This window comes from Salvelinus fontinalis, chromosome 14 (assembly GCF_029448725.1).
Source record: "Salvelinus fontinalis isolate EN_2023a chromosome 14, ASM2944872v1, whole genome shotgun sequence".
NCBI lineage: Eukaryota > Metazoa > Chordata > Actinopteri > Salmoniformes > Salmonidae > Salvelinus > Salvelinus fontinalis.
In genome coordinates this window covers 28,047,785-28,069,491 of record NC_074678.1, presented here as the reverse complement: position 1 = coordinate 28,069,491, position 21,707 = coordinate 28,047,785, and the positions used below count along the sequence as shown (strand labels likewise).

Genomic DNA, 21,707 nt, shown 5'->3' with positions numbered 1-21,707 from the left:
AATATGAAGAAATAGCCTAATAGTTAATAAAAATGTTAAGCTAACCGTTCTGATCTGTTGTGTCAGCCTTATTGCTTAAAAAAGTGTTTTTGATGCTTGTGGTTATATTAATTTGGGATACATCCCATCCCACAACTGTCCCAGACAGAATAGAATAGGTCAACGTTTGTACTATAGTGGATGGTAGATTGACATAGTGTAACGACTTTCCTCCTGAGGTGAAGGAGAGGACCAAAATGCAACGCGGTTAGTGTTCAACATGTTTAATTGAACATAAACGGTGAAACACTTACAACAATTCAAAAACAACAAATGTGAAAGTCGAGACAGTCCTATCCGGTGCAGAACACAAACACAGTGACAGGAAACAAACACCCACAAAACACCAGTGAAACCCTGGCTGCCTTTGTATGACTCTCAATCAGAGACAAACGATACACACCTGTCTCTAATTGAGAATCATACCAGGCCGAACACAAAACCCCACATAGAAATAGAAAACCTAGACTAACCCACCCAACTCACGCCCTGACCAACTAAAACAAATACATAACAAAGGAAAACAGGTCAGGAACGTGACAGAACCCCCCCCTTAAGGTGCGAACTCCGGGCGCACCAGCACAAAGTCTAGGGGAGGGTCTGGGTGGGCGTCTGTCCACGGTGGCGGCTCTGGCGCTGGGCGAGGTCCCCACCCCACCATAGTCACTCCCCGCTTCCGTATCCCCTGCCCAATGACCACCCTCCCACTAACCCCACCTAAATGAAGGGGCAGCACCGGGATAAGGGGCAGCACCGGGATAAGGGGCAGCACCGGGACAAGGGGCAGCACCGGGACAAGGGGCAGCACCGGGACAAGGGGCAGCACCGGGATAAGGGGCAGCACCGGGACAAGGGGCAGCACCGGGACAAGGGGCAGCACCGGGACAAGGGGCAGCACCGGGACAAGGGGCAGCACCGGGACAAGGGGCAGCACCGGGATAAGGACCAGCACCGGGATAAGGGGCGGCAGGTCCTGGCTGAGGGACTCCGGCAGGTCCGGGCTGAGTGGCAGCTCCGGACTGTAGGGCAGCTCCGGACTGTAGGGCAGCTCCGGACTGTACGGCAGCTCCGGACTGTAGGGCAGCTCCGGACTGTAGGGCAGCTCCGGACTGTCGGACGTCTCTGGCAGCTCCTGACTGGCGGGCGTCTCTGGCAGCTCCTGACTGGCGGGCGTCTCTGGCAGCTCCTGACTGGCGGGCGTTTCTGGCAGCTCCTGACTGGCGGGCGTCTCTGGCAGCTCCTGACTGGCGGGCGTCTCTGGCGGCTCCTGACTGGCGGGCGTCTCTGGCGGCTCCTGACTGACGGACGGCTCTGGCGGCTCCTGACTGACGGACGGCTCTACTGGCTCGGGACAGACGGGCGGCTCTAATGGCTCGTGGCAGACGGAAGACTCAGATGGCGCTGGGCAGACAGATGGCTCAGACGGCGCTGGGCAGACAGATGGCTCAGACGGCGCTGGGCAGACAGATGGCTCAGACGGCGCTGGGCAGACAGATGGCACAGACGGCGCTGGGCAGACAGATGGCTCAGACGGCGCTGGGCAGACAGATGGCTCAGACGGCGCTGGGCAGACAGATGGCTCAGACGGCGCTGGGCAGACAGATGGCTCAGACGGCGCTGGGCAGACAGATGGCTCAGACGGCGCTGGGCAGACAGATGGCTCAGACGGCGCTGGGCAGACAGATGGCTCAGACGGAGCTGGGCAGACGGGCCGTTCAGGCACCGCTGGGCAGACGGCAGACTCTGGCCGGCTGAGACGCACTATAGGCCTGGTGCGTGGTACCGGAACTGGAGGTACCGGGCTGAGGGCACGCACCTCAGGGCGAGTACGGAGAGGAGGAACAGGGCTCTGGTGCTGCACTGGAAGCCTGGTGCGTGGTGTAGGCACTGGTGGTACTGGGCTGGGGCGGGAAGGTGGCGCCGGATATACCGGACCGTGAAGGAGGACACGTGCTCTTGAGCACCGAGCCTCTCCAACCTTAAAAGGTTGAATGGTCCCCGTAGCCCTGCCAGTGCGGCGAGGTGGAATAGCCCGCACTGGGCTATGCAGGCGAACCGGGGACACCACCTGTAAGGCTGGTGCCATGTACGCCGGCCCGAGGAGACATACTGGAGGCCAGATACGTTGGGCCGGCTTCATGACATCCAGCTCGATGCCCAACCTAGCCCTCCCAGTGCGGCAAGGTGGAATAGCCCGCACTGGGCTAAGCACGCGTACTGGGGACACCGTGCGCTTTACCGCATAACACGGTGTCTGACCAGTACGACGCCCTCTCACTCCACGGTAAGCCCGGGGAGTTGGCTCAGGTATCCAACCCGGCTTCGCCACACTCCCCTTTAGCCCCCCCCCAAGAAATTTTTGGGTGAGCCTCTCGGGTTTCCAGCCACTCTGCCTTGCAAGCGCCTCATAATGACGCCTCTCCGCTTTTGATGCCTCCAGCTCCGCTTTGGGACGGCGACACTCCTCTGGCTCTGCCCAGGGTCCTTCTCCGTCCAGAATCTCCTCCCATGTCCATTCCTCCTTGTACTGCTGCTGCTGTTGCTGCTGCCCGTTGCCACGCTGCTTGGTCCGGGTTTGGTGGGTGTTTCTGTAACGACTTTCCTCCTGAGGTGAAGGAGAGGACCAAAATGCAACGCGGTTAGTGTTCAACATGTTTAATTGAACATAAACGGTGAAACACTTACAACAATTCAAAAACAACAAATGTGAAAGTCGAGACAGTCCTATCCGGTGCAGAACACAAACACAGTGACAGGAAACAAACACCCACAAAACACCAGTGAAACCCTGGCTGCCTTTGTATGACTCTCAATCAGAGACAAACGATACACACCTGTCTCTAATTGAGAATCATACCAGGCCGAACACAAAACCCCACATAGAAATAGAAAACCTAGACTAACCCACCCAACTCACGCCCTGACCAACTAAAACAAATACATAACAAAGGAAAACAGGTCAGGAACGTGACACATAGGATAGTCTTTTGATGTTTATTAGGCCTACTCATCTTGTTGGCTGACGAAAAGTAGGCTAAATGTCCACAATTCTAACATCTTCAATATTTGCTTCTGAATTCGATGAGGGACGCACGATGTGTCTGCCTTCATTTACTTGTAGCCTACTTATTTTCTGAAATGCCTGTGAGTTGGACCTGATCACATGATGGTCATTGGCTACAACACGGCAGCTGGAGAAAGAAATTATAATTAGCATATCATATTCAGCCCAAGAGCACAACTGCCACTTTGGCCACAAAAGGCATGGTCTTTTAGGGGGGCAATACGGCCACACAAATTTGAGTTGACCCTTGTATTTTATTTTTGCACTGTCTCTATACACACTCACAGGACTCTACACACTCGTGCACACTGACACGCAAACACACACATAACATGCACACACATTTATACTGACTCCACACACACACACACACACACACACACACACACACACACACACACACACACACACACACACACACACACACACACACACCTACAATTATAATTTACGCTGCTGCTACTCTGTTTATCATATATCCTGATGCCTAGTCACCTTACCTATATACATTGTAAATATAGGTATTGGAACTGACCCTGTATATAGCTTCTTACTTTGTTTTTGTTCTACCTTATGCTAATTTTAGTGCTACGTTGATATTAATTATTGCATTGTTGGGTATGGAGCTTGAAAGAAAGGCATTTCATTGTATTTGTGCACGTGATATTAAAAACTTGTTTTATGGTGAAGCTAGGCTTACAGTGAATAGAAGTAGAAAAAATAATAGAAAGGTGTTTCACAGACTCATTCCTGTATATACTTCCTGTGTATACTCATTCCTGTATATTCTATGTGACTTGCTTTGAGAGGAGAGGCACGTTGTACTTACTCCCATTCTTTGCGCAGGGCCTGTGGGGTGCTCTGAATCTTGTGAGCTTGGTGGGCTTTAACAATGTCCCGCTGCTCGATGAGACCCCCCCGGCGCCTTTTAATGACGATGGGGCTGACGGGTCGGTCCGGGTCCATCACCAGCGCTTCCCCAGCCCTGTCGTAGGAGCTGCCCACATCCAGAGAGAGGCCATGGGGGGTATGAGCATTGTGTGGGAGGTAGAGGGTGTTGAAGCTGGCTGTGTGGGAAAGCAGGCTGTCTGACAGGCTCTGGGGTTCCAGCAGGGAGCAGGAGTGGGAACCCTCGGCCAGGCCCAGACGGTGCTTGCGCCAGTTCTCTGACTCGGGGTGGAGGTCGTATTGGCGTGGGTTGCTGCTCCCACAGACGCTCCCCCTGGCCAGATGGGGCACCCCCAGGGCATTGTGGTCCGCCAGGGTCTGAGCACTGACTGAACAGGAGCCCAATTCCAACATGCTGGGGCCAGGCTCTTAGCATAATGCTGTGGAGAGGAGAGCGAGAGAGAGAGTTAACACACCACAATGGCGAAAGCTAGGTGGGGTTGCTAAAGGACCTCCCAGTGGGAAGGCAGAGATCTATTCTCACATACACACACACACTAACTGATTGAGATCTCAACAGATCCCAATTCCAATTTTGTACAACATAAAAAGGCTTACAGTAAGTCTTATCATTTTCAATAATAGAACTGTGTACACTGAGATATCTTACATTGAGGGATGGAGCACTCAGTGTTGGAATATGGTGTATGGATGGATGAATCAACAGAGCCAGTGGATGAATCAACAGGGCCAGATGATGAATGCAGCTTTAGTAGTGTTCATTTTCTTCAGCAACGCCTCACAGGCAATTTGCCAATGAAACACTCATTTTAACATTTTAAAATGACTAAGGCTGTAGCAGGCTCCCCAGCCCCTCACAATGGGAACCAATTAAATGGAGAGTAAACAAATTTGGTTATCTAATATCTCCAGTGATATGCTTCTTTGAAGCGACAGGAATACTCATCACACCTGTTCTTCCACAACTAGGTCCTCTAAGGATTCGACTCACTCATCTTTAGACTGAAGCTCTATCCTCCAGAGAAGAATAACATTGTATTGGACTTTTATGTAATACTTAAAAACTTCAGCTAAACTGTGAATAAAGAGGGATACATATTTTTGCAGCTGGCCTTCAGATGTCCACAAGAATGGAAAGAATCAATATCCTCTGTGCTGCCTTACTGAGAATGACATAAGAAACCACCGTTAACCAGGCTGGGAAAGCGCACTAGTAAATTGCTGTGACTCGCTTGAGTTGATGATGGTACTGTCATTTTGATTCCAGGAAGTCCTTTGATCAAGACTGCCTAGGAATCGAAGAGACAGTTCCGATAACACAGACTGTTTTCTTTTCTTTCATGAAGAGGGTTAATTTAAGTAAATATTGTTCAGCATCATTTTTCAGAAAACAGTTTGTTAATAAAAACATAGGTCATGACCATAATGATCCAGCATCTAATTTTTCGAAATCATGAAGCACACACTGACACTACATAAATTATAAAGATGGAATAAATAAAACATTGTGACAAAAAATACATTAATCTTTTGCCTTGGAGTGCAGTAATCCATCACATTGATCCTAGATGCAGCTAGTGTTGCAGCTCATTAAAACAACTGAAAGTGGGGCAGTTGGTGACAGTGCCAGTAGGGTATTTTGTTTTGCGTTCCTATCTTTCTGTGGCCCATATCTCTAGTAAAAACAGGGAACAGCTTCATACACATTCGTGTACACACGTGGGGTAGATGAGCAAAACTCCCCTGTGGCAAAAACATTTTCTGAATAGCCAACTATTTTTTATTTTACCTTTATTTAACTAGGCAAGTCAGTTAAAGAACAAATTCTTATTTTCAATGACAGCCTTGGAACAGTGGGTTAACTACCTTGTTCAGGGGCAGAACGACAGATTGTTACCTTGTGGATTTGATCTTGCAACCTTTGTGGTTACAAGTCCAACACTCTAACCACTAGGCTACCTTCCATCCACCTAAATAAACTTCTGAGCCACAGGGAATATGATGAAAGAAATAAAAGTTGAAATAAATCATTCCCTCTACTATTATTCTGACATTTCACATTCTTAAAATAAAGTGATGATCCTAACAGGCTGACTACACCGCTCGCATCGCGTGCGCGAGCGTTGCAAAATAAATTTAGATATCTATGTTATTCAATTATTGCACCCACACTGCTAGCGCGCACCAACGAGTGTCTGCGTTGCCAAGGGCTAAAATAGAAATCAGTTCTATTTCTGACACAGATTGCGCTGCAAGTCCTGCCTCTCCCATCTCCTCATTGGTTTATAGAAGCAGGTACCCACGTGCCATCTCCTCATTGGTTATACCCACGTAGGTGACTGAAAGACGAACGAGGTCAGTGGCAGTAATGCACCTAATTTATGAAAGTTGCCAATCACAATATAAAGTCAAGAGAAGAAAAAGCCTGGAAGGAAGAGAGATGACTAGAAACAATTCGGTTGACCGTTTTATGTGTGGATTAATTGGCAGAGTAGAGGACGTTGTGCATTTCAGGCAAAATAACAACTCAATGTCTATATCCCAGGACAAATTAGCTAGCAACAGCAAGCTAGCTAAATAGGACAAATTAGCTAGCAAGTGCAAGTGCTAAATAGCCATAAACGTTTAATGCTTTTCGACCTGTCCACAAATTAATATAATTGGTTCAGAGGTTTTTTGTATATTTTAACCTGCGTGTCGTGAGGTGTGAGGGGACAAAATAAATGTATGCACGATGGCGCACGCGCGAAGCCGGTTTGGGTTCTGTGTAACTGACCTAAAACAGGGAAATTTTACTAGGATTAAATGTCATGAATTGTGAAAAACTGAGTTTAATTGTATTTGGCTAAGGTGTATGTAAACGTCCGACTTCAACTGTATACTGAAAACCCTATACTAGGGAATTCATGCCATGATATTCAATTTCAAAACCTGTCAAATGTAGAGATACACAGAACGTTTACTGTATCAGTCACACATCAGCAACCATTACAACAGATATTTTTTACATTTTCACATCAGTCATTCCCATCTACATGACTCCTACTTGACTGACGCATGAAGGCTCGCTGAGCAGTGAAAATAGTGTCCCTGCTCTATCTGGCCCTGTTCCCTGTGGCCCTGTTCCATCTGGCCCTGTTCTATCCGGCCCTGTTCTAGCTGGCCATGTTCCATCTGGTCCTGTTCCATCTGGCCCTGTTCTAGCTGGCCCTGTTCCATCTAGCCGTGTTCCATCTGGCCCTGTTCTAGCTGACCCGGTTCTTTCTATCTGTTCTATCTGTCCCTGTTCTATATGGCCGTGTTCAATCTGTTCTATATGGCCCTGTTCTATCTGTTCTATATGGCCCTGTTCTATCTGTTCTATATGACCCTGTACTATCTGGCCCTGTTCTATATGGCCCTGTACTATCTGGCCCTGTCTATCTGGCCCTGTCTATCTGGCCCTGTCTATCTGGCACTGCTCTATGCGGCCCTGTACTATCTGGCCCTGTTCTAGGTGGCCCTGTTCTATGTGGCCCTGTTCTTTGTGGCCCTGTTCTTTGTGGCCCTGTTATATGTGGCCCTGCTGTATGTGGCTTTTGGAGATAATGAAAGGCTAATTGATGACACCAGCACTGGATTCCAGGAAAGTGAAATCAAACAGATTACTTGCAGCTGCATAATAATGAATGTGCTTCCAACGGAGTCAGAAAACGGTACACCTGCCGGGGCCAAGTCTCCTCCAAGGAGCCTAATTAGACTCTTTAGCTGCACTTGTGTTTGGCAATATCAGAATGAAGAGCACCCTAGTAGAATAAATATGAATATGTTCAAACAATCGAGCTATTCAGGTTTCTGGCACAGGGGCTATGTCAAAAATGCAGAGTCATTCATTGATCTGAAGCCTAACTAATCCATTAGAAAATTATGTTTCAAAGTGGCTTCAGGAAAGCCAGTTAAACTGGCTGGGAGAAATATGGCAGTGTGTAGCAAATCTATGTAGATTTGGTAGACCAGAGCCAAAACAGTTTACTGATAATATGAACATTTCCCCACTGAAGGTAACAACGCAGAAAAATCATGACAAATCGACAGCAGAAGGGAAACCTTTTGAGATCAACACACTGCAACAGGTTACATAGTATGTAACTGTAACATAGTCAGTTACAGACTATGTAACAGACTAAACTGTTTAGTCAGACTAAACAGACTAAACTGTTACAACTGTAACATAGTCATTACTAACACGGAACTCTATATGAAATAGAAATCAGACTTCTATCAATAGGTAGGCTGTCACGCCCTGACCTTAGTTATCTATGTTTTATTTATTATTTTGGTTAGGTCCGGGTGTGACGAGGGTAGGTATGCTTGTTTTGTATTGTCTAGGGTTTTTTGTATGTCGAAGGGTGTTGGTAAGTCTAGGCATATATATGTCTATGGTGGCCTGAATTGGTTCCCAATCAGAAGCAGGTGTTTATCGTTGTCTCTGATTGGGGATCATATTTAGATTGCCATTTTCCCTTTTGGTTTTGTGGATTCTTGATCTATGTTTAGTTGCCTGTCTGCACTATCCAAATTAGCTTTACGGTTCGTTTTGTTATTTTGTTCGTTTTGTTCAGTGTTCAGTTTTCATTCTTTAAATAAAGAAGAATGCGCCTTGGTCTCCTCCTTTTGACGGCCGTGACATGGGCATTCTATCATCTTTACAGACAAGCAAGATAAGCAGGCTGAGAACACAAATCAGTCGTTCCATATCACATAGAGCACTGAACAAAGCCACTGTCAGTTCATAAAACTACAGTTGAAGTCGGAAGTTTACATACACTTAGGTTGGAGTCATTAAAACTGTTTTTTCAACCACTCCACAAATTTCTTGTTAACAAACTAGAGTTTTGGCAAGTCGTTTAGGACATCTACTTTGTGCATGACACAAGTAATTTTTCCAACAATTGTTTACAGACAGATTATTTCACTTATAATTCACTGTATCACAATTCCTGTGGGTCAGAAGTTTATATACACTAAGTTGACTGTGCCTTTAAACAGCTTGGAAAATCACAGAAAATTATGTGATGGCTTTAGAAGCTTCTGATAAGCTAATTGACATAATTTGAGTCAATTGGAGGTGTAGCTGTGGATGTATTTCAAGGCCTATCTTCAAACTCAGTGCCTCTTTGCTTGCCATCATGGGAAAATAAAAAGAAATCAGCCAAGACCTCAGACAAAAAATTGTAGACCTCCACAAGTCTGGTTCATCCTTGGGAGTCATTTCCAAACGCCTGAAGGTACCACATTCATCTGTACAAACAATAGTACGCAAGTATAAACACCATGGGACCACGCAGCCGTCATACCGCTCAGGAAGGAGACGCGTTCTGTCTCATAGAGATGAATGTACTTTGGTGCGAAAAGTGCAAATCAATCCCAGAACAACAGCAAAGGACCTTGTGAAGATGCTGGAGGAAACAGGTACAAACGTATCTATAACCACAGTAAAACGAGTCCTATATCAACATAACCTGAAAGGCCGCTCAGCAAGGAAGAAGCCACTGCTCCAAAACCGCCATAGAAAAGCCAGACTATGGTTTGCAACTGCACATGGGGATACAAATCGTATTTTTTGGAGCAATGTAGTCTGGTCTGATGAAACAAAAATAGAACTGTTTGGCCATAATGACCATTGTGATGTTTGGAGAAAAAGGGGGAGACTGTCACACCCTGGCCTTAGTTATCTTTGTTTTCATTATTATTTTAGTTAGGCCAGGGTGTGACATGGGGATGTATGTGTTTTGGTTTGTCTAGGGGTTTGTACGTTTAATGGGGCAGTGCCTTGTCTAGGTGTTTGTATGTCTATGGCTGCCTAGATTGGTTCTCAATTAGAGACAGCTGTGGTTGATTGTCTCTGATTGAGAGCCATATTTAAGGCAGCCATAGGCATTTGGGTTTTGTGGGTAATTGTCTATGTTCTATGTTGCATGTGTGCACTTAGTTCAGGTTTAGCTTCACGATTGTTTGTTTTGTTCTTTTTTGTAAGTGTTTGTTTTTTCCTTCATTAAAAGAAGATGTATTTTTCACGCGCTGCGCCTTGGTCCTCTCTCTCTTATCAAGACGATCGTGACAGAGACTTGCAAGCCGAAGAACACCATCCCAATCGTGAAGCACGGGGGTGGCAGCATCATGTTGTGGGGGTGCTTTTCTGCAGGAGGGACTGGTGCACTTCACAAAATAGATGGCATCATGAGGCAGGAAAATTGATGTGGATATATTGAAGCAACATCTCAAGACATCAGTCAGGAAGTTAAAGCTTGGTTGCAAATGGGTCTTCCAAATGGACAATGACACCAAGCATACTTCCAAAGTTGTGGCAAAATGGCTTAAGGACAACAAAGTCAAGGTATTGGAGTGGCCATCACAAAGCCCTGACCTCAATCCTATAGAACATTTGTGGACAGAACTGAAAAAGCGTTTGCGAGCGAGGAGGCCTACAAACCTAACTCAGTTTACACCAGCTCTGTCAGGAGGAATGGGCCAAAATTCAGTCAACTTATTGTGGGAAGGTTGTGGAAGGCTACCCGAAGCGTTTGACCCAAGTTAAACAATTTAAAGGCAATGCTACCAAATACTAATTGAGTGTATGTAAACTTCTGACCCAGTGGGAATGTGATGAAAGACTCCTGAACAGGTAATCAAATGGCTGCCCAGACTATTTGCATTGTAACCCCCCCCCCCCCCCCGTAACCCCTCTTTTTATGCTGCTGCTACTCTCTGTTTATCTTATATGCATAGTCACTATAACTATACACTCATGTACATACTACCTCAATTGGGCCGACCAACCACTGCTCCCGCACATTGGCTAACCGGGCTATCTGCATTGTGTCCCACCCACCAACCGCCAACCCCTCTTTTACGCTACTGCTACTCTCTGTTCATCATACAGTGGGGCAAAAAAGTATTTAGTCAGCCACCAATTGTGCAAGTTCTCCCACTTAAAAAGATGAGAGAGGCTTGTAATTTTCATCATAGGTACACTTCAACTATGACAGACAAAATGAGAAGAAAAAATCCATTAAAAAATTCATTAAAAATCCTACAATGTGATTTTCTGGATTTTTTTTTCTCATTTTGTCTGTCATAGTTGAAGTGTACCTATGATGAAAATTACAGACCTCTCTCATCTTTTTAAGTGGGAGAACTTGCACAATTGGTGGCTGACTAAATACTTTTTTGCCCCACTGTATATGCATAGTCACTTTAACCATATCTACATGTACATACAACCTCAATCAGCCTGACTAACCGGTGTCTGTATGTAGCCTCGCTACTTTTATAGCCTCGCTACTGTTATTTTTCACTGTCTTTTTACTGTTGTTTTATTTCTTTACTCACCTATTGTTCGCCAAACACCTTTTTTGCACTATTGGTTAGAGCCTGTAAGTAAGCATTTCACTGTAATGTCTACACCTGTTGTATTTGGCGCATGTGACAAATAAACTTTGATTTGATTTGATGAAAGAACTAAAAGCTGAAATAAATCCTTATCTCTACTATTATTCTGACATTTCACATTCTTAAAATAAACTGGTGATCCTAACTGACCTAAGACAGGGAATTTTTTACTAGGATTAAATGTCAGGAATTGTGAAAAACTGAGTTTAAATGCATTTGGCTAAGGTGTATGTAAACTTCCAACTTCAACTGTGAATGCACCAGACCAGGGTCAATCCAAGTCTTATCTGTGAACACTGTTTGTATTTCTTTAACTCAAGGCTCTGGATCACTGGTTAACAACCACCACTTATGTTTCCTGACTTATCCCACTTTATTTTGAAGGTACTGTATAGGCCAGGCAAACATGTTTGCGAGACTGGATGACACATATTGTTCATGGATCATATAATCCTAGGTTGGTAGAGCTGAATGTGAATGGGTGAACAAACCATCTGCAGAAAGAGGAAGAGGCATTTCCTGTGTGTGTGTGTGTGTGTGTGTGTGTGTGTGTGTGTGTGTGTGTGTGTGTGTGTGTGTGTGTGTGTGTAGATCATAGCTGAACAGCTGTGTAACAACCACCTCTCATTACCCTCCCTCATGACCATTATCATTACTTTCAAACCCCCAGCCCTTAGCCCTAGTCTCACACCAGTCACTTTGCTTTCTACACCAACTACCAACTGATAATGTCAAACTGAGTGGAAAGATAACTCACAGACATAAAATCCTGTTTCATGCTCATCGGAAGACTTTGAAGTCAAATCCAAGAGTGGCTAATTATTACGGGGTGAAAAGAACAAGAGCTGCCATGCGAGGAGGAGAGTAAACTGCTGCCCACGACAGAGCCTGATTAACCATGTATGTCTCATCTCTTCCTCTCCACTGTTGATTCATCTCCCTTTGCTGTGGCCAAAGGCTGTCAGGAAATGTTAGCACAGCTCAAGTCAACACACGAATGCTGGAGATGATCAAGTACATAGACTGCTTTCAGCATTACAAAATTAGGAGAGCAATGTAAAGAACAAAAAAATACATATTCTTACTTATATTGCAATGCAATATTGCCTAGCTAGAATATTATTTTTCTCTTCTGGGCCTCTCGATCTCTACACTGACAGAATTACTCGACAATATTACAGTTGTCTATAATCCGTGACAGGGTGCATGGCCTGGGGCCAACATCTATCTGGAAAATTTACAACTTTCAATTGTTTTCTGCATCTCAATGGGCACACATAAACATACAGTATGCAAATACCGTATATACATCTCATTGATTAGCTCTAGTTTATGTGAGGTTATTCCCATTATTTACAAAAAACAACATTGAGGTTAAGAGATGTAATTACTAGAAAAAGCATCAGAGGGAAATATTGGAGTGCTATTGACATCACTACACACAGTAACTCTTGAAAATCAAAAACAAGAGATGTAAAATATTAATTGGGAAAGGAGACCGCATAGGCATCTAAGAATTGATGATCTGAGCCCAAATCATGAAACACAGTAGAACAGGTCATAAACAGTCTATGCCGCATGCTTTTAAAACATGACATGACTGTTGATATGAACAGTATACATGTCTACTACAGTGCATATATACAGTTGAAATCGGAAGTTTACATACACTTAGGTTGGAGTCATTAAAACTAATTTTCAACCACTCCACAGATTTCTTGTTAACAAACTATAGTTTTGGCAAGTCGGTTAGGACATCTACTTTGTGCATGACACAAGTAATTTTTCCAACAATTGTTTACATACAGATTATTTCACTTAAAATTCACTGTATCACAATTCCAGTGGGTCAGAAGTTTATATACACTAAGTTGACTGTGCCTTTAAACAGCTTGGAAAATTCCAGAAAGTTATGTGATGGCTTGAGAAGCTTCTGATAAGCTAATTGACATAATTTGAGTCAATTGGAGGTGTACCTGTGGATGTATTTCAAGGCCTACCTTCAAACTCAGTGCCTCTTTGCTTGACATCATGGGAAAATCAAAAGAAATCAGCCAAAACCTCAGAAAAAAATGTGTAATCCTCCACAAGTCTGGTTCATCCTTGGGAGCAATTTTCAAACCTCTGAAGGTACCACGTTCATCTGTACAAACAATCGTAAGCAAGTATAAACACCATGGTACCAAGCAGCCGTCATACCACTCAGGAAGGAGACGCGTTCTGTCTTCTAGAGATTAACGTACTTTGGTGCGAAAAGTGCAAATCAATCCCAGAACAACAGCAAAGGACCTTGTGAAGATGCTGGAGGAAACAGGTACAAAAGTATCTGTAACCACAGTAAAACAAGTCCTATATCAACATAACCTGAAAGGCCGCTCAGCAAGGAAGAAGCCATTGCTCCAAAACCGCCATAAAAAAGCCAAACTACGGTTTGCAACTGCACATGGAGACAAAGGTCGTACTTTTTGGAGAAATGTCCTCTTGTCTGATGAAACAAAAATAGAACTGTTTGGCCATAATGACCATAGTTATGTTTGAAGGAAAAAGGGGGAGGCTTGCAAGCCGAAGAACACTATCCAAACCGTGAAGCACGGGGGTGGCAGCATCATGTTGTGGGGGTCCTTTGCTGCAAGAGGGACTGGTGCACTTCACAAAATAGATGATATCATGAGGCAGGAAAATTATGTGGATATATTGAAGCAACATCTCAAGACATCAGTCAGGAAGTTAAAGCTTGGTCGCAAATGGGTCTTCCAAATGGACAATGACCCCAAGCACCCTTCCAAAGTTGTGGCAAAATGGCTTAAGGACAACAAAGTCAAGGTATTGGAGTGGTCATCACAAAGCCCTGACCTCAATCCTATAGACAATTTGTGGGCAGAACTGAAAAAGTGCATTCGAGCAAGGAGGCCTACAAACCTGACTCAGTTACACCAGCTCTGTCAGGACGAATGGGCCAAAAATCACCCAACTTATTCTGGGAAGTTTGTGGAAGGCTACCAGAAACGTTTGACCCAAGTTAAACAATTTAAAGGCAATGCTAGCAAATACTAATTGAGTGTATGTAAACTTCTGACCCACTGGGAATGTGATGAAATAAATAAAAGCTGAAATAAATTATTCTCTCTACTATTATTCTGACATTTCACATTCTTAAAATAAAGTGGTGATTCTAACTGACCTAAGACAGAGACTTTTTACGAGGATTAAATGTCAGTAATTGTGAAAAACTGAGTTTAAATGTATTTGGTTAAGGTGTATGTAAACTTCCGACTTCAACTGTATCCATGTGGTATATGATATATCATGTAGTGATGATGATAGCTTCCACCACAAACTGTTGCCAATGCTAAGAGATTTATTGAGATGACAGTTATTATTGGACTGCTCCCAGCTAACACATAATGTTCTGAGAACCACATGTTTCTTAGAGCTTGGTGAGAGCGTGGTGGTCTTATGGTTATTTTGCATACAACCTTCCAACAACTTAATGGAAATGGTGCAGGATAGTTGCTTTGCTTTGGAACATTCTGAGCACATTTAAGGAACTCCACATAAAATGCTGTTTTCTTGGTATTTCATAATTTGAACAAAAAGTTTCCTAAAAGTTCAAACATGGTTACATTTTATTTCAATTTTGGAAATGTTCTAGGAACGTTCTCCAACTGGTTTGACACATATTCTCAACAAGTACAGAGAACGTTAAGAAACAACGTTATTTTGTGGGAATTTCCGTACTTCAGCATAATATTTCATACAGGCTTCCTCATAGTTCTATTTAAATCCAAATTGTTTTGAGAACATTAATAAAACTTTCCACTAAAACTACAAGAAAACTTTAGTGAACGTTCTAAGAATGTTGTTTAAGAACATATAAATTCCTTTTTTTTTCACTTCAGATCCCAAAAATGTTATTAAATGTTATTTGTCACATGCGCCGAATTCAACAGGTGTAGACCTTACAGTGAAATGCTTACTTACGAGCCTCTAACCAACAGTGCAGTTTAAACAAATATGGATAAGAATAAGAGATAAAAGTAATAAGTAATTAAAGAGCATCAGTAAAAAAATAACAATACGTAAAGAGTCAATGTGCAGGGGCACCGGTAAATTGAGGTAGTATGTACGGTACATGTAGGTAGAGTTCATTAAAGTGACTATGCATAGATGACAACGGAGAGTGGCAGAGAGTGGCAATGCGAATAGTCTGGGTAGCCATTTGACGAGATGCTCAGGAGTCTTATGGTTTGGGGGTAGAAGCTGTTTATAAGCCTCTTGGACCTAGACTTGGCGCTCCGGTACCACTTTTTTAAATTAATTTTTTATTTAACCTTTATTCAACCAGGTAGAGTAGTTGAGAATAAGTTCTCATTTACAATTGCGACCTGGCCAAGATAAATCAAAGCAGTTTGACACATACAAAAACACAGTTACACATGAAATAAACAAACATACAGTCAATAATACAGTAGAAAAAGTCTATATACAGTGTGTGCAAATGAGGTAAGATAAGGGAGGTAAGGCAATAAATAGGCCATGGTGGCGAAGTAAATACAATATACCAATTGGAGTGATAGATGTGCAGAAGATGAATGTGCAAGTAGAGATACTGGGGTGCAAAGGAGCAAGATAAATAAATAAATACAGTATGGGGATGAGGTAGTTGGATGGGCTATTTACAGATGGGCTATGTACAGGCGCAGTGATCTGTGAGCTGCTCTGACAGCTGGTGCTTAAAGCTAGTGAGGGAGATATGAGACTCCAGCTTCAGTTTTTTTTGTAGTCCGTTCCAGTCATTGGCAGCAGAGAACTGGAAGGAAAGGCGGCCAAAGAGGAATTGGCTTTGGGGGTGACCAGTGAGATATACCTGCTGGAGCGCTTGCTATGGGTGGGTGCTGCTATGGTGACCAGTGAGCTGAGATAAGGCGGGGCTTTACCTTGCAAAGACTTGTAGATGACCTGGAGCCAGTGGGTTTGACAACGAGTATGAAGCGAGGGCCAGCCAACGAGAGCATACAAGTCGCAGTGGTGGGTAGTATATGGGGCTTTGGTGACAAAATGGATGGCACTGTGATAGACTGCATCCAATTTGTTGAGTAAAGTGTTGGAGGCTATTTTGTAAATTACATCGCCGAAGTCGAGGATCGGTAGGATGGTCAGTTTTACGAGGGTATGTTTGGCAGCATGAGTGAAGGATGCTTTGTTGAGAAATAGGAAGCCGATTCTAGATTTAATTTTGGATTGGAGATGCTTAATGTGAGTCTGGAAGGAGACTTTACAGTCTAGCCAGATGGCTTGGTATTTGTAGTTATCCACATATTCTAAGTCAGAACCGTCCAGAGTAGTGATGCAGATAATTTTAGAAAGAGAGGGTCCAGATTGTCTAGCGCGGCTGATTTGTAGGGGTCCAGATTTTGCAGCTCTTTCAGAACATCAGCTATCTGGATTTGGATGAAGGAGAAATGGGGGAGGCTTGGGCGAGTTTATGTGTTGGGTGCACGGCAGTTGACCGAGGTAGGGGTAGCCAGGTGGAAAGCATGGCCAGCCGTAGAAAAATGCTTATTGAAATTCTCAAATATAGTGGATTTATCGGTGGTGACAGTGTTGCCTAGCCTCAGTGCAGTGGGCAGCTGGGAGGAGGTGCTCTTATTCTCCATGGACTTTACAGTGTCCCAGAACTTTTTTTGAGTTTGTGCTACAGGATGCACATTTCTGTTTGAAAAAGCAAGCCTTTGCTTTCCTAACTTCCCTGAAAAGTTGCATATCACGGGGGCTATTCAATGCTAATGCAGTACGCCACAGGATGTTTTTGTGCTGGTCAAGGGCAGTCAGGTCTGGAGTGAACCAAGGGCTATATCTGTTCCTGGTTCTAAATTTTTTGAATGGGGCATACTTATTTAAGATGGTGAGGAAGGCACTTTTAAAGAATAACCAGGCATCCTCTACTGACGGGATGAGGTCAATATCCTTCCAGGATACCCGGGCCAGTCCGATTAAAAACGCCTGCTCGCTGAAGTGTTTTAGTGAGCGTTTGACAGTGATGAGGGGTGGTCGTTTGACCGCAGACCCATTACGGATGCAGGCAATGAGGCAGTGATCGCTGAGATCTTGGTTGAAAACAGCAGAGGTGTATTTGGAGGGCAAGTTGGTCAGGATGATATCTATGATTTGCCCGTGTTTACGGATTTGGGGTTGTACCTTGTAGGTTCATTGATAATTTGTGTGAGATTGAGGGCATCAAGCTTAGATTGTAGGATGGCAGGGGTGTTAAGCATGTCCCAGTTTAGGTCACCTAGCAGAACGAGCTCTGAAGATAGATGGGGGGAAATCAATTCACATATGGTGTCCAGGGCACAGCTGGGGGCAGAGGGTGGTCTATAGCAAGCGGCAACGGTGAGAGACTTGTTTCTGGAAAGGTGGATTTTTAAAAGTAGAAGCTCGAATTGTTTGGGTACAGACCTGGATAGTAAGACAGAACTCTGCAGGCTATCTCTGCAGTAGATTGCTACTCCGCCCCTTTTGGCAGTTCTATCTTGTCGGAAAATGTTAAAGTTAGGGATGGAAATGTCAGGGGTTTTGGTGGTCTTCCTGAGCCAGGATTCAGACACGGCTAGGACATACGGTTTGGCAGAGTGTGCTAAAGCAGTGAATGAAACAAACTTAGGGAGAAGGCTTCTAATGTTAACATGCATGAAACCAAGGCTTTTACGGTTACAGAAGTCAACAAATGAGAGCACCTGGGGAATAGGAGTGGAGCTAGGCAATGCAGGGCCTGGATTTACCTCTACATCACCAGAGGAACAGAGGAGGAGTAGGATATGGGTACGGCTAAAGGCTAGAAGAACTGGTCTTCTAGTACGTTCGGAACAGAGAGTAAGAGGAGCAGGTTTCTGGGCGCGATAGAATAGATTCAAAGCATAATGTGCAGACAAAGATATGGTAGGATGGGAATACATTGGAGGTAAACCTAGGCATTGAGTGATGATGAGAGATATATTGTCTCTAGAAACATTTAAACCAGCTGATGTCACTGCATGTGTGGGAGGTGGAACTAAAAGGTTGGCTAAGGCATATTGAGCAGGGCTAGAGGCTCTACAGTGAAATAAGACAATAATCACTAACCAGAACAGCAATGGACAAGGCATATTGATATTAGGGAGAGGCATGCGTAGCCGAGTGATCATAGGGGTCCAGTGAGTAGTTAGGCTGGCTGGAGACACGGCGATTCAGACAGCTAGCAGGCCGGGGCTAGCAAGCTAGCAGAAGGGCCTTAGAGGGACGTCGCGACGGAGGAAGTCTGTTATAGGCTCCTCGTGCGGTTACGTCGATAGACCAGTCGTGATGGATTAGTAGGGTTCCATGTATCAAAGGGGTCCAGTCCAATTGGCAAAATAGGTATAGTGGCCCAAGAAATTGGCAGATGGATCTCTTCAGCTAACAGTCCAATATGCTCTAGACAGCTAGAGGGCCAGTGCTAGCAGGCTAGCAGATGGGCATTCAGGGGACGTCGTGATGGAGGGGCCTGTTGGAAAAAAAAAAAGCCTAGGACGGATTACGTTGGTAGTCCAGTCGTGATGGATAAGCAGGGCTTCGTGTAGTAAAAGGGGTGCTACCACTTGCCTTGTGGTAGCAGAGAGAACAGTCTATAACTAGGCTGGAGACTTTGACCATTTTTAGGGCCTTCCTCTGACACCGTCTGGTATAGATGTCCTTGATGGCAGGAAGCTTGGCCCCAGTGATGTACTGGGCCGTTCGCACTACCCTCTGTAGTGCCTTGTGGTCGGATGCCGAGCAGTTGCCATACCAGGCAGTGATGCAACCAGTCAGGATGCTCTCGATGGATCATGTTAGTTTGTTGGTGATGTGGACATCAAGGGACTTGAAGCTCTCAACCTGCTCCACTGCAGCCCCGTCGATGAGAATGGGGGCGTGCTCGGTCCTCTTTTTCCTGTAGTCCACAATCATCTCCTTTGTCTTAAGGGAGAAGGAGAGGTTGTTGTCCTGGCACCACACAGCCAGGTCTCTGACCTCCTCCCTATAGGCTGTCTCGTTGTTGTCGGTGATCAGGCCTACCACTGTTGTGTCATGGGCCAATTTAATGATGGTGTTGGAGTCGTGCCTGGCAGTGCAGTCATGAGTGAACAGAGAGTACAGGAGAGAGCTGAACACGCACCCCTGAGGGGCCCCTGTGTTGAGGATCAGCGTGGCGGATGTGTTGTTACCTACCCTTATCACCTGGGGGCAGCCCGTCAGGAAGTCCAGGATCCAGTTGCAGAGGGAGGTGTTTAGTCCCAGGGTCCTTAGCTTATTGAAGAGCTTTGAGGGCACTATGGTGTTGAACGCTGAGCTGTAGTCAATGAAAGGTATTCTCACATAGGTGTTCCTTTTGTCCAGGTGGGAAAGGGCAGTGTGGAGTGCAATAGAGACTGCATCATCTGGGGATCTGTTGGGGCGGTATGCAAATTAGAGTGGGTCTAGGGTTTCTGGGATGATGGTGTTGATGTGAGCCATGACCAGCCAATGTTTACTTTTTTAACTGGAGCTACGGCAGTCAATTGCAAAACATTCTAACAGTATTTCTGATTGTATTCTCAACTCACTATCATATACTATACTTTTAATATGGGGCTATGACAGTCAAATGCAAATTAGTCTGATATAATTTCTCTTATCTCACCATCACTAATGAGATGTGTGTGCTTGGTGCATATCGCGTCGGAGTTTCTAAAAGTCAGGGGGCCTGGTCGACAGTGCGCACCTCATCTCTCCTGTCACATACAACCTGGATCGATATTTGTTTTTAATGCAGACGAGAGCACTGAATCAGCGTACCATGAGTTTTAATGCTCGGAGGGAGACAGCACAATATTTGCTTTGAGTCATGCACCAAAACTCCTCCATAGTCTCTCGTGAAAGCGATGTCTGCAGAATTCAGTCACATGACAGCTTGATCAGCTGATTCGGTCTCTCATGTGTATACATTTTTTGTATTTCCCCTGCATGCATGCAGTTCGTTCAGTTTCCCAAATATGTCTGCTACATAGGTAAGGAGACACATTTCTTTTCATTACACAGAAAGTATTTTTTACATCCATTGCAAATGAAACAGTTCCTCTCAATTCAAAACTATTTCCGACACTCCCCTTTGATAACTAGCAAGCCTCGGTGTGAAATAGAACATTGTCATGCTCTAACCCCATATCTCAACATAGTTTTGCCAGTAGATGTAGTTAATGTAGTTTACAATCAAAGTCACCTGCTGCATCTCTCTGAGTTCTGCGCTCAGCTCTTTTGCCGCCAGTTGCTCTTGATGTATCCATTATAGCTCAGTGGGTGTATCATACGATGCGTCCATATGGCAGAGGGAGTCCCATCTGTGCAAATCTGTGGAATCTGTTTTTCATTAATATAGCCATGCAGCACACTGAACATCCCCTGTGCCGTTTCATGCTCGGGAATCGTGAGACAGAATTTAATTGTGAATAGCATCCCCCAACAAGTAGTGAATAAAAGCCAATGCATAGGCATCCCGGCCCTCACAACTAACGTCCATTTGGAGATTATAAAGTGGGGAGTTATTGAGTTGTTCAGTAAGAGTTTCTTTTTGATTGCTAGCTATTGCATCAATTCTTAGTTTCACAGTGTTATCTGACAAAGGTATTGATGTGAGTTTCTGTGCCTCTGCCTCTCCACATTGTTTTGACCATATCAGTTGTGGCGGTAATATCAAAGTTTCTGCAATAATGTGACGTTTCATAACCTAGCTTGCTTAGCCATTCATCGTGGGAATGATTCAAGTGCAACGGTCAAGTGCGGCCTTTTCCCATGATCTAAGGGCGCGCTCTGGTTGAATTTTACTTTCAGATTTGAACAATTTTCATTTACATTTTTAAGGTTTTATTTTTTCTCAGTATTTTGGAAATTCTCCCACGACCCCATTTTCATATCAGGCGACCTCACATGGGGTCGCGACTCCTAGTTTGGGAACCGCTGGATTATTGAGTAATTATTATTTTTACACTTTTAAGACATGACTCTGCCGTTGTGCTGTAGAATTTGTGAATTTTTCCTCCTGTATAATACATTCTTTACATTTGTTTGTCCTGGATTAAGCATACATTTATGTTAGCTGTAAATTTGTTAGTTATGCTCCAACTTTTTCTCCATCTTGTGCCAACATCAGTCTTGATTCCAATAATTTTTTCTAATAGATTGTCAGTTGGATATGCTCTCTGCAAAGTTTTGCATATCTTCCCTATCATAT

At 44.4% G+C, this 21,707-nt stretch overlaps 1 protein-coding gene across 9 annotated transcripts in view; it reads right to left on the bottom strand.

The window, feature by feature from the left end:
• LOC129810560 (voltage-dependent R-type calcium channel subunit alpha-1E-like) overlaps window positions 1-21,707 on the bottom strand; it is a 232,548-nt gene that overhangs the window by 166,068 nt on the left and 44,773 nt on the right. For all 9 annotated transcript variants that reach the window (XR_008752744.1, XM_055861177.1, XM_055861185.1 and 6 more), the window contains exon 2: window positions 3,933-4,431. Coding sequence is in view for 8 of the 9 variants with exons in the window: in XM_055861177.1 (XP_055717152.1) it covers window positions 3,933-4,405 (473 nt within the window). In the remaining variant the exon portion in view is untranslated. The remainder of the gene's footprint in view (window positions 1-3,932; window positions 4,432-21,707) is intronic.